Source organism: Patiria miniata, unplaced genomic scaffold (assembly GCF_015706575.1).
Source record: "Patiria miniata isolate m_02_andy unplaced genomic scaffold, ASM1570657v1 HiC_scaffold_21, whole genome shotgun sequence".
Classification (NCBI taxonomy): domain Eukaryota; kingdom Metazoa; phylum Echinodermata; class Asteroidea; order Valvatida; family Asterinidae; genus Patiria; species Patiria miniata.
Genome location: NW_024037060.1, coordinates 384,377 through 397,845, shown reverse-complemented (window position 1 = coordinate 397,845; position 13,469 = coordinate 384,377). Strand labels below are relative to the sequence as shown.

At 37.5% G+C, this 13,469-nt stretch overlaps 1 protein-coding gene across 2 annotated transcripts in view; it reads left to right on the top strand.

Moving 5' to 3' along the window:
• The window catches only part of LOC119729572 (C3 and PZP-like alpha-2-macroglobulin domain-containing protein 8), a 41,441-nt gene that overhangs the window by 11,278 nt on the left and 16,694 nt on the right, over window positions 1–13,469 (top strand). Inside the window, exons 8-19 of one of the 2 annotated variants that reach the window (XM_038202185.1) lie at window positions 948–1,061; window positions 3,194–3,278; window positions 5,590–5,698; window positions 6,569–6,796; window positions 7,328–7,495; window positions 8,216–8,344; window positions 8,707–8,908; window positions 9,161–9,321; window positions 9,563–9,712; window positions 10,153–10,287; window positions 11,443–11,512; window positions 12,884–13,013. In XM_038202185.1, the coding sequence (XP_038058113.1) occupies window positions 948–1,061; window positions 3,194–3,278; window positions 5,590–5,698; window positions 6,569–6,796; window positions 7,328–7,495; window positions 8,216–8,344; window positions 8,707–8,908; window positions 9,161–9,321; window positions 9,563–9,712; window positions 10,153–10,287; window positions 11,443–11,512; window positions 12,884–13,013 (1,681 nt within the window). Of the gene's footprint in view, window positions 1–947; window positions 1,062–3,193; window positions 3,279–5,589; window positions 5,699–6,568; window positions 6,797–7,327; window positions 7,496–8,215; window positions 8,345–8,706; window positions 8,909–9,157; window positions 9,322–9,562; window positions 9,713–10,152; window positions 10,288–11,442; window positions 11,513–12,883; window positions 13,014–13,469 lie in introns of both variants that reach the window. The other variant, XM_038202184.1, reaches the window with a different exon arrangement.

Sequence of the window (13,469 nt, the reverse complement as noted above, 5' to 3'; positions counted from 1 at the left end):
CTGTCTAGAGTCATAGATATACATCTTCTTATGCAACATTTGACAGTAATTTTTAATTATTTTTTTCCCACCATATTTTTTTGGTCATAGTCATAGGCCTTTGAACCAGGTATAAAAAGCTGTACATTTTTATTAGGGCCTTAGTGTGACAAAATTTGTTCAGTTAAGAATTTTATTTGTTCCAGGCTTATAACATTCCTGCTTACAAGTGTTTTTATGGAAGAAGATAATGTTCAAATATCAATAATTATTTCAGCAATGGCCCAACCACAAACAATGAGTGTAAGGAGTAGCACTCTGGAAGTTTGCATAAACACAGATCCTTTTGTTTATCACCTGTCTGTATGCCCACACAAATCACCTGGAAATGTCTGGTATTTGTTGGATAGCTCTAAAGTTTACATTCAGGCATGCGTCATTTTCTCTTAATTTTGCAGAGAGACACTCAGCAGCAGTGCCTGTCAACAGAAACAATTTAGTGTCAGTCCGCCTCATTAACGACATTGGCTTCCTGGTGGGGTCAGAGGTCACTAGCGTCTGAAATAAAAAACAAAAAACAAGTGGTGTCACTCCAAGTGTTTACATAACAGTTTATAAACAAAGATGTACTTTCTTTGACACTGGCCCCTGCAATCTCTTATGAATGTTGTTGCCCTACATTTTTACATCATTTGTTGTCCCATATACAGTGTTTAGGCCATACTTATTCGTGTTTTTTCCTTCAAAATGTTTGTTTTAATGTTGGCATTATTTTGTACTTATCAAGCAGAAACATAATTGTAGTTATCTTTAAAGTTATGGTTATTCTTTGTCAACGTCTCATTTTGTGTTTTTGTTTAGAAGCCTTCATGTTATTTACAGCTCAGAATTGAAATTTCTCACTCAAAGAAACTAATGATGCGGTAATTTTGAAAAAAAAACCTACTTCTTTTGTTTTGTGACTATAGGTATAATCAACACTAGTTTTCCTCTGTCAGACCAGCCAATGCTTGGTGAGTGGTCCGTCTATGCTGAAGTACAGGGCCACACTTATAACAAAACATTTGAAGTCCAAAAATATGGTAAGTTTAGTAGAAAATGTAGCATAAGTCTTCAGGTACTGTATGTATATATGTCTCTTTTTCATGAAAAAAATCAACATTTGCTTTTAAGGAAAAGTATTGAATTTGAAAAATATAAAAATGCAGTGTCATTAGTTTTACATAGATTTCTTTATGTTGTATTTGGTAGCTCAGATATTTCAAAAACAGATCTAGTGTTTTTTTAATGATAGGTTTTTACAGCAAAAACAGTTTCCACTAAGGTATGATTTAGATATAATTGGAGGAAACAGTTCCACTGAAGCATGTTCCACTGATAAGCTACTTTTTGTCGAAATCCTGAGCCCCATCAAAATATTTGTTTCAGACGGGTTGAGTGCTTCTGACAGAAGATCACCAATGTTGTTTCCTTTAAGAAGGCGAAAACAACTTGTTAAGGGTGTGACTCATGTCTTGAGATAGTTGAACATGAAGATATGTATCTTATTATAGGGAGACTTAATGCGTGAGGAAAGTCTGCAGTACAAACACTTGTCACGTCTTGACACTTGGGAGACAAATATCTATTTTTTTTTCTTTCTCAAGTCATCCTTCATCTTGTAAATTTCCCAGTGGATGCACCTCATTTCCTTTGCTAATTGTCAGAGTAATTTGGAAATTAGAGACAAACAATCTCCCCTCAAAAATCGGAAGCTGTGTGAAGTTACACATTTTTGTGTGGGATTTTCCAAAGACTTTATGATTTGTTCATAGATTCTCATTGTCCAAGTAGTCACGATGTAGCAAATTGGTGAAATTAAGAGGTAAACATCTCAAGGTATTTGTTTCTGTTTGTAGAAGAACAGATGAGTCACTTCAGTCACGTTTTCCCCTTGCTGGTGTTGTCACTGGACAACTTCTCGTACAACTTTGAAAAACTGTTTAGCTGTTTATCAAAATAATAAAACGAAGGATTGTCCCTTTAATTTAAAAGACAGTACTGGGTTTGATTCTGCACTGAGAAGCTTGGTTTTTGCAGCATTCTTTGCATAATAAAAGATCAATCTGATCATTTTTGTTACAATGGGTTTTTTTTATTCAAAGCCTAAAATGGGACTGGAATTACATTAAGGTGACCCCAAGACATTCACATTGCAAATAATGAATTTATGTTCACTGTTCATTGTTCAAGTTATTATTGCAAGAAATTTCATGAAGTAATTTTTTTATGAAATCATGAACTAATTTTTTTTATGAAATACCCAGTTAAACTACATATATTTCCTCCAGAATCTGTTGAATGAGTTATTTTGCTTTAGATATTTTATCATCAAATCATCTCTAGGGTTTTTCCTCACAGGAATGGTATAATCACAAGATGTGAAATGGCTCAGTCTTATATCTTATGGATATAGAAATTCCCATTTGATACCTTCCTCCATCCACTAAATAGCCAACCTTGCCAGGAAATCGTAGGTGGCAAAACCTTGGTGAACTGACCTTGCTTGAGAATTGGTTTAACACCTGACCTGTCTGCCGGCAGTAATTCAGAGATTGAGATATCATCAGTGGAGGAGCTGTCAAAAAAAGTTAACAGCTGTGATCATCATTTCAAAAAGTCAACAACAATGTCCATGTATTTGAGATGAATTACTTTTGGCTGAGATATTTTTCAGCAGCTGATGGAATTGCAATGCTTGTGAATAATAACAAAAGCATCCATTTGACACCTGGTATTTTGCATTACAAGGAGAGGCAAAGGAGCTCATAAGTTGGGGCTTTCAATTATATATTTTTTTTAAGATTGTGGACTTTTGACCTCTTTCCCGATAAAGGGATTAGTGAACATGTCAGTGTATACTCCAGAGAACTAGGATGTAGGGTAACAGAGGCTTCAGGATCACAGGTATACTAAATATCAATTGAGATTTCACATTCATCATGTAAAATATTTGGAATATAATTTCCAACAATAATAATCAAATCTAAAAATATATTCTGACATTACTGTTGGGATTTTGTTTTACAAACTATTGTCTAGAATACATCAGGCACTGTCACTCAACTGTGTGTAGTTGAAACTCTGTTTGTTCCACATCGATGCATTAAATTTGAATTGTGCCCAAAATATCTGAATTTTTGCAAAAGTAATGGACGTTACTTTCCTTTTTCAGTTTTACCCAGGTTTGAAGTAATTATTGAACCACCCAGCTACATAGCAGATGTCACAAAATGCAGCCAAGCTACTGTCAGAGCAAGGTAAGTCACATGTCACCATTATTATTGAGATAATTATTCTGTTATGGGTTCAGGTCATCAACCTTAAAGCCACTGTGCCTCTTCAAGGCAGCATTTTCTATGACTCTGCTGTTCGTAAAGGTCACACAACTAAGTGTAAGCCATAAAAGTTGATTTGTGCTAGCAGGCTTGTCATTTATCAAAGTAATAACTTTTTCAAACTCAAATGTGTTTTGTGGAGGGAGAAAGTTTAAGTTTCAGAGCAGATTATGCAGCCAAACATAAATTGTGTACAATGTACTTAAGTCATATAGATTATTAGGTGTCGAAGTTATATTTCTCAAATGTGCATTTTTTGCAAATTGTTTGCTGAAAATATTACATTACCCAATTACCCCAAAAGTCGCTATTAAAGGGAATATACAACATTTGCAAATTATCACGAAATACCTTACCGGATTGTTAGGGAATGACAGTCTAAAGCATCCTGTAAAATTATGGCTCCTGGTGTGCTGACATTTTAAAGAAAAGTTGTGGAGAAAACTGGTTATTTTTAAAAACTACTCCACATTTCCTATATCTAATTATCCCACATTTTCTTTGCAATTGATTACTCACCTGTGAACGGGTACAAGCCAGCTAAATTGATACTCTGACCGTACAATTCCCCATAGTCTATAAATTACTCCATTTCATCTTAAGTGGCGTCAGGGAACCAGACTACGAGAATATAATTGGTTTTCTTGGTTTTTCCAGCATCTACAAGCCAAAAACGTGAAACAAGTCAGTTTAACAATATTTGCTAAAACATATAAATCCTCCAAATGCACTTATTTCTGAAAATTGCAGCAAAAGCCAAGGTTGTACATTCCCTTTATAACAGCTCCAGAATACCTCTTAGTATTTTGATTAGGTTTTGAGAAACCAGATAATGACTATGAGAAGCTTTAACTCACATACAACATCTTTATGTTTTATCAGTTGATATATTACAAAAGCATGCAGTGAACATAGTAAGATACATGTATATCAAAATTAGGAAGTTTGCACTTCTCAGAAATGAAAGGCCTATGAATTGATGCTGGTTTACTACGTTACAAGTAAACATTGTTTAGACCACTATTAGTTTTGGACCTTTTAGTCGAAGTGCTTTAAGTCCCCCATGAATCTTCCTCCACCTGATGTGTTTGTTTTTCCAACCGGTGAAAAGTTATGATGTTATCAACAATGGCACATGAAAGAATGCCAAATGTTTGCAGCGAAGCTCAGCAAAACTTCGAACTTAGGGACCACAGGTCAGAGGTGTTTAGGCGTTCTCTGAAAAAGCAGGATTTCAATCTAATGATACATTATTGGTTAAAACAGAAAGAGTAATCTGAATTGAGTGGACAAACACAAAGAGTGTGTTGAAAGGGAGAACCAACCTGTATTTGAGTGTAGATGTAATACAAGCTTATTTGCAGTTACAGGTCCAACACTGCAATAAACATGATCAATGAATAAAGACAAAACGTTGAGACCAAAAAGGTTACAACCTCTTACAACCCGCAAACAAAGAAACAGAAAAACTGCTTGATACTTTTTTTTTATATAATGTATGATAGTCTGTGCAGGTGAAGTTTACATACTTTACTGCACCTGTCAGTATTCATCTTCCAATGCTTCATCTACCCAAGGATGACAAGCTGTAGCCTATTGAGTTCCTTGAACAATTTGTTCAAGGACAGCCACATTTATCCCTGACTCTTTGGGGTTCTTTTTAAGCTTGCTATATTTTCTCTCAGATTGGATCATGTTTATATTTTCCATGTTACCATTTTGATTTATGTATCACTTTAGCAAGACCATTACTGTAGCTGTAGGATTTGACATGTAGGTTTTTAAAAACAGTTATCTTTTAACTTGTTTTTTTTTTTAAGACTGGTAGTATATATGTGTAGGTTTATTTGGTTTTCTCCAAACCCATGCAAATAGCAGACCAAAACACTGGCTTTTGGAAGTATGAAGTAATGATATTCAAATGTAAAAAGGGACACATTTCTTAGGATTTTGTTTGTTGTTGGATTTGTTTGCCTGTTTGGTTTCTTCATTGGCTATCCCTTCAATATATCAACTAGATCTTGAGATGTTAAAAAAAAATGGTAAAAGAACATTTTGAGCCCAAGAACATTTTGTTCACACTTTGACAAAGACTATAATATTTCATAGTTGTTACTCCTGAGTTGTTAATTGAGATGCAATATTGATGCATATTTCCATTGATCTCGGAATAAAATCCATGGTTTTATAGTGTGAAACATCCTTACCTTATTTCTGATGTCTCTCCGAACAGATACATCTTTGGCAAACCAGTGCGAGGCAAGATGTCTGTCAACATGAACCTGCATGGACTTGGCTATTACAACAACTACATGGGACAGAACAACTACATGTTTATGGATGTGAGGACTATTCCTGCAATATTTCATTTTCATTTTTTGACCCACTGACATCCAATGAGGCAGAAGTTACCAGAAAGAAACTCTGAGTTTATAACCTTCATTGGGGAAGTTATAGCATATAATAATATACAAAGTATACAATGTATTACACAAATCAGATTTCACATGTTAACCTTGAGATCACATTGAAGCATGGGCATTTTTTTTTATGGAGAGGGGGTTCTAATTCCTCTATCTTTATTTAAAAAAAAAAAAAAGGTATGACTAAAAATGGATGCTTTGGGGATCACATAATGTACAATCTAGGCAGTGCCTTTACATGTTCACAGGCCACTTTAACATCCATACAACTTGTTAGCTCCCTAATGGCAAAAATACTGGACCCCTTTTCCACAAACCTTGATCCCTGCCCTTTGAAGTATTAAAACAAGGCTATAAGTTCCAAAAATAATCTCATTACCCCAGAAAGATACCTCCCACTGCTTTTTGAGACTTTCAGTCACATATGCAAGCATTCAGCATTTGTAATTAGTGATAATGTATTATTTGTAACAAATTTTCTAAAATGTTTTAAAACCCTAAGGTGCCTTAAGCATGTCAGTGTCCCACATTTGCAAGTGGACCTGATGACAGTGGTACATTTTTATAAATAAATTCAGAAAAATAATAAAAAGTTAAGGGGTACAGCCCAAAGTTTATAAGGGGAGGGCCTATCCAAAAGATGGTGGGCCAAGGAGCAAATTTCCAAAAGGGGAGGGGGGGGATGCCCCTTGCAACCCCCTCCCCTCCCCCTACCCCCACCTCTGACGTCTGCTGGCTATGGTTGTTGGCCCAACTAAGTTTACAACAATTCCTTTTTTTCTTCACCAGATTGATGGCTCGGCCAAGTTCAACATTTGTATCAGTGACATGATTACCTCACCCCTGATGGACCACTTCCGGGGCATGGTTCACATCGAGGCCAGCGTGACCAGCAACGACGGCAATGTGTTTGTGGCTATGGATGAGTCCTGCCTGGTGCAGAAGCAACTGGTGTCCCTGGAATTCTCCAAAGACTCCAGGAAGCATTACAAGCCTGGACTTCCCTACCACGGCAAGGTACATTGTCCGTGGGAATGTCATATTGGCAACGATTTAATGCCTAAATATATTACAGGTGGAAACTTTGTGCTGATTAACCTTAGGGCCTATTTAATTAGAAGCATGGCAAAGTTTCAACATATTAACCACCCCTGTGCTGATTAGTTAGAGTTCAAATAACGTCATTTCTTACAGACCATCCACGTGCATCGAAATTTTGAGCGTCAACTTGCATAACGCGCATTGGCGGCGTCGTATTTCGAACACATTTCGAGCAACAAGCGCGCGTGTTTGGAAAATTTTCGACACTGCGCAATGCGTGCTTGATTGCATAAAATACGCAGTTGCACTTCTACAGAAATAGCCGTCATTGGACGAGCCCTATTGATCGCGTGGTATTTTGGCAAAAATTTCTCTGCTTTCTAAGCACAGCAGGTTATTGCACAACTTGATTGTATGAGTGCAATATACATATGCCTATTGAAACCAGCAAGTTCTATTTCTTATAATTTTCCCAATGATAAATGATAACCTCTGAACTGCTTGTAGGTTTTGCTGTACTATCCCGACAAAAGCCCTGCCAATAACATTACCGTGGAGATTGTGGCGGAGGTTAAGCAAGACCCATTCTTCTCCAAGAACTTCATCTCGCATAATGGTGTTGTGGACATATCAATCCCATCGCTGCCACCAGTTTCTGGGCATGTTTGGATCAATGTAAGTAAACATTCAATTTCTCCCTTCCCCTAAAAAAAAATCCTGACAGATGACGCTCGCTGTATATTTTGATCTAGTGGAAAAAAACCCAAAGTGGTCATCTCATTTAAATTCTGGGAGAAGTTTTAGACAAGTTGATTCCGAGTAGGCGTGAGTGGCAGGATTCTTGTAAGCTTCGCTAGAATTTTCCCCTAATGAAGTTATCAGTTTGTATACAAAGCTGATACATTATTATGGAAGGTGGTTCAAAATGCTGCATCTTGCAATTGTACCTGTTACAATGGGTCTATAGTGGATAACCTTGTTGGCAATTTATCCCAGATATTTAATCAGAGCAAACCCCATCCACTGCTGACCTCCACCCCTCATCAAAGATAAATAATGTGGAACAAATTATTGGAAATTTGGGTTTTTTTATTTGTATGGAAGTAAAAACTCTGTTTTACACAATTCTGTTTGTTTGTGTTTTGTGGTGTTTGTTTAGTTTGGAAATTGCATTATATTTTAAAGAGAAAGAAACAAAATTAAGACATTGTTACAAGAAAATGGTCACGTAGTTGCTTTATAGGCCAGTTATTTTTTGGAGGCTGTAAAAATACGCCCCCACTAAGGCTCTGACTCCCCCAGAGAAGCCCCTTTAAAATCTCTTTCATTAATACTGCAGCTGTTGCGTCTAGTTTGCACAATAATCTTAAGTTTATCATATCCATCTTGATACAGGCCAAGGTGGTAGCCATTGATGGTGCTGATGCAGGAGACATGTACTTCTACAACTATCTGTCCCTTGGGAGCTGGTACTCGCCGAGCAAGTGTCATCTGCTTCTACGCAGCCTCCAAGAGAATGTCAAGGTTTGTTTCATTTGTGAAACGCAGCAACGATGTCTTAAAGAGTCACTAAATTTTGCAACTGGAGTCGAGTTGAGTCATTCTATAGGGCATGACTCGAGTAGAGTTGAGTCATTAGGTTTATATGGGCAAATCAATTTGAGTCACATTCTCACTCAAGTCCATTTGAGTCACCAACATTGTAACACCATTTTTTGTTCACACCACAAAATGAGATTGTTAAGTTTCTGTATTTCTTTTAAAGAATCGTCTAGTTCTGGGATGGTTAATTTCTGAAATGATTGTAAGAGGACAGACTCTGTGGTACCGTACATCACATTTTTACATCTTGTCGGTTGACAATTTCAATTTTGTCAAACCACTAGGTTGGTGATACAGCCATCATCGGAGTCCAGTCTACCTGCCCGTGCAACTTCACCATGCACTATGAGGTGATGTCGAGGGGGAACATTGTGACATCTGGACTTCACGATGCCATGCTACGCAGCAGCAGTGGACGGAATGACGGCAGTCGCAGGAGACGCTTCAGTAGTCATCCTGTCATTGATCACTTCATGGCTGAAAATGGTATGATACAGGGGCTAGAAATTTGCTAAGCATATATTGAAATGAAATTTGCTCAGCGTTGAAAATAATTACTAGGCAAAAAACGGACCTGTATTGGCAGCTGATTTGGGCTTATTTAGCAGATAAATTCGCCGAGCAATAATTTTACTTGGCCAATTTGTCACATTGAAACCAACGTGCAATGTCTAGCCTTCCAAAACAACTCACACTTTTATTGAGAATTAACCCCCTTCCTAACTACATTGACAGAAGATGGCGAATCGGATTCTCAGAGCTGTCGCACAACCTTCCAGTTTGAGGTGACTCATGGGATGGCACCATTGAGCCATCTACTGGTCTACTACATGCGGGATAATGACGAGGGTGTTGCTGACACCATGGTGCTCCCAGTAGAACCAAGCTTCGAAAATAAGGTGTGAAATCAAAGAAAGAAATCAAGTTTCTTTTATTTATGAGATGAAGATAGGGGCGGAGGTGTTTGAAGTTGATTTTGGACAATGTTGTAAATTTCTAGGTTGGGATGAGAGAGCCTCCGAGGGGGAATGATCTGAGGTGCATTTGGTTGTTATATTGCAAACCTGATTTCTTTAGAGGTATAGACTCTGGCAGTAATGTTCAGATGAAAATAATTTGGCTTGTTTCTGGTCGATTTAGATCAAGGTTGAGATGTCCAAGAATGAGACCTTACCTGGATCAAAGATGCGGATGATGATCAGTGCGAAGCCAGGCTCCTGCATATGTGTCGCCTCGGTCGACCAGAGCGTCCAGTTACTTCGTCCAGGTTACCAGGTCACGGCAGAGAAAGTAAGTGTTTTGCTTCTCTAAATGGCTGTGGGTTATTTTGATCCAGCCTATTAATGGCAGCTGGATTCTAGACTGACTCTGTATACTGGGCAACACTGAAACCTAGAGAAAAATATTTTGTTTTGCTTTGAAAATAGATTTTGTTTGCAACTTTACTTTTGGGTTTAGGAGCACTTTTATCTGGTTTCAAATTCGGAAAATTAAGGTGGATATTCTTAGATTACCAGTTCCAGTAGCTCTATCTAAGGATGTGGGAATTTGCGTGTTCTCTGGGAAGTTAACACAAACCTTTTGAAAATATTTGCTCCAGAACTAGGAAAAAGTGATGAACATGTGTATTACACTCTGTGGAGCCCTATACTTGAGTCACTAAAGTGTTTTTGATGATTATAACGCCATTGTTCCCTGTGTATTATGTTCAATTTTATGTGTGGTTTCAGATATTTGCTGAGATGGAAAACTATGACATCACAGACGATGTGTCCGCAGAGACGGCGTGGTGGGGAGGGGCGTTTGGACGACGTAAACGCTCAACAATGTGGAGTCGCTCCAGAGATGCCAACTTCGCATTCATGGTAAAATTTAGAAGGAAAAACCAAAAATCAATAAGATTTTGTTGTTTTGATGTTTTTGCAATCAAGAAATTTATTTACTTACTTTTTTATTTATCGTTTTATTTTACCAGGGTTGCCCTATCAGTTTTCTAAGAACTGTTCTCCCTGGGGGCCCAAAGAATAACCAAAGAGGAAAAGTCAGTGTGCTTTATGAGGAAAAAATAATTACCGGTATTTTTGTAATGAAATTATGCCTTACAGACACCTCCATAAAGTGTCAGTTCCTGTTTTTGTGTTTCACTTTGGAAGAGGATAAAATGAAATTTGACACTGTGAACCCTCTGAGGTGTTGACGGTCCAATACCACCTGTTAAGTGAGTGTCAAACCATAACAGATTATCAGAACTGCCCAGTCAATGTAGCCTGGTAATCCCATCCATTTTTCTGTTACCTAAATCCCTTTGCATCTGATCAACATTTCAAAGAACCCTGCAGCACCCACCCCCCCCCCCCCCGAAAGAATTTTCTGTGCAAAATGTAGAGCTCCCCAATTACATGAGCAGTTCTAGCAATACAAAAGTTATTTTACTTTTGAATGAGACTTCGACTAAAAAATACTCGGCCCACATTAATAGTTATTGAAACTTTACCACTCTTGAATTACTTGCGATATGACAATAATTCCATTGTCATGGGTAAGGCTGGTTCCCACCCCATAAACAGTATTGATAATGAATGGACAATGAATCAATCTATTCATAAGGCGGATCTGTGTCTGCCCAATATAAAAAACTTTTTTTCAGAGGGTTTAAGACACCCAAAAAATATTTATGAAGAGAAACAAAATAAAATTTGTTGAAGAGCATTGAAAAAGTAACTTTTCTGGAATTCCTTTTTTATATGACCCTTAAAGAACTTAAGCCAGTTTCTGATTCTGATCAAGCTCAATTAATAAATACAAAAACAGCTGAACGTCAACAAGAATCTGCAAAATAAACTTGTGGAGCTTTCTGGGAAAACTGTGACAGAGACCTTAATTGGAACTGTCAGTGTTTTTCCAGCCAGCCCTGGTAGTTAAGCTCCTAATTCCCCTGTAGATCCAGGCCGTCACCCAAGGCCTGTCACATTCAATTATTAGTTTGTGTTAACTGCGTGAGGTTGTTTTTTTCTGTACAGGAAGCCGGGTTGAAGGTGATGACCGACAAAATTCATCTGAACTTTCATGACAGTGAGTCGGTGGTTTTGGGTAAGCAAAAAGTGTTACTGATCCTGAAACTGAAGCATCGTGCAGAAATACTTATTAATTGGATTAAATCCATTTAAATCCATCTTAAAAATCGAAGTTAAATTCTGGCAACAGAGGTTTGGAAAGTAGGGATGATAAAAAGTGTTACACCTATAGTTTTGTGCAGAAACAAATTTATTTGCGAATAATTAACTTTGTGCAGAAGATTGTTTGTCTGTGACCAATTAATTTCTTAATAACAGGAAAGTAGCAAACGGATGTGTGGGTGGTTTTGTTTTTTCAGAAAATCATCTGATTTGAATTTGTATGGGTGTCAGTTGTTTGTGTGTCAAAACATTTTAGAGTTGTTGATACCTGAGCAAAATGAAATGAAGGTAATTAAAACAGTCACCAAAACTTGCCCAAAAATCAACCAGTGTGCATCTTATTTAAGCAAGAACCTTTAGGGGATAATTGTAAATCCAGTCTGCAAACACATGTGTTCTGCATTAAGGGTATTTCCCTAAAGAAGCTCGTCCCATCCTGTTTGCCAGTGCCACAAGGTTGATAGCTGGTTCCGTCAAACAATACAGTTTCATCTAGGTCAGAGTGATAGGTGGCATGTGAATACAGGAAACGGCAGATTAAACCATTGTCAGCTGTTAAGTAAATGTCCCTGTCAGCTGTTATTGTTTTCAAGAGCAAGGTGTTTTTCAGTCTGTTGAAAAGTTATGCAATGTGTTATGTTGAATTTGAACAGAGATTGTTCATCCTGGGTGTTTCAGCTTTCATTTCAGAGAATGAAATGAACACCCATGTTTTTGTTATTAAGTTCTCGGGCTTTGGCCACATTCTCGGAAGACATTCTGTTAAAGTTTCTGAAACATCTTTTGTGCAGACTGAGTCTGCTATGTTTTTTAGCACAGTCAATAGATAATTTTCTGTCGTGCGTTAAAATATTGGAGGCGATGTGTCCTGTAGCTCTTTGAAACATTTTTCTATAAGAAATATAGAATTTAGTGGAATTAAATGAGAAACAATGGGCGGAGGCGAGGTTGCCCAGAATTTAAAAAGGGTCCACATTTTTAAAGTATTCTTTTGGCAAGTTCCATAACTAAATATGGACTTTTCAACTGCTTAGTAAAAGATGATGTTAATAACATGTTCAAAAATTAAAAAGCATAATTATTTTCATGAAACAATTGGATGACATGTTTCAAGAATGTATGTGTGTGAGTAACAAGAGTTGTTTGTTTGAGCTCAAATGATGTGCATGATTTGCTCAAAATTGTTGAGCCTGTGCACCCCCAACTTGAATTCCTACCAACTTGGTGGCACGCTGTATTGTGAATTGCTCCTATGAACTCAGATATATTGATCTCCTGTCTGCAGATGATGACTGGGTGCAACTTAGCGCAGTACGAAGTGCGGGCCGGGACCAGTTATCGGATCTGGAGCGGAATGCCAGACGTAAACGCGCCTTCTTCCCAGAAACTTGGATGTGGCAGTGCTTCAATCTCAGGTACGGTTCAATTGGTGCAGATCAACATTTATGTTGCCAATTGATGAAACTTCAGTCATGTTTATTTTTGTTATAAAAAATGTCATGGCACTAACAGAGGCTCACTAACAGATGGTTAAAATCGTACTGGAAATAAATATAAAGGAATTGCTTTGCAGGAACAAAATAAATTTCCATCTAGGCATACACAATGAAGTATGTGCATGACTTGTCTACACTATGAAATGGGCAGAATTGTTTGTAATAAGAGTAAGTTTTTGGTTGCACCATGTGAAAGTAAATCTCTTTTGTGGTTCTGAAAAGAAAAGAACCACAGTTGAAAACTCACCGTTTTGGACAGTGTGCTCTGCCTGTGACAAAGAGATTCCACATGTGGCAAACACAAACTTACTTTCATAGTGGACAATGCCATACACAGCACAACTTTTTCAGCTACCAAGCAATTCCGTGCTAATG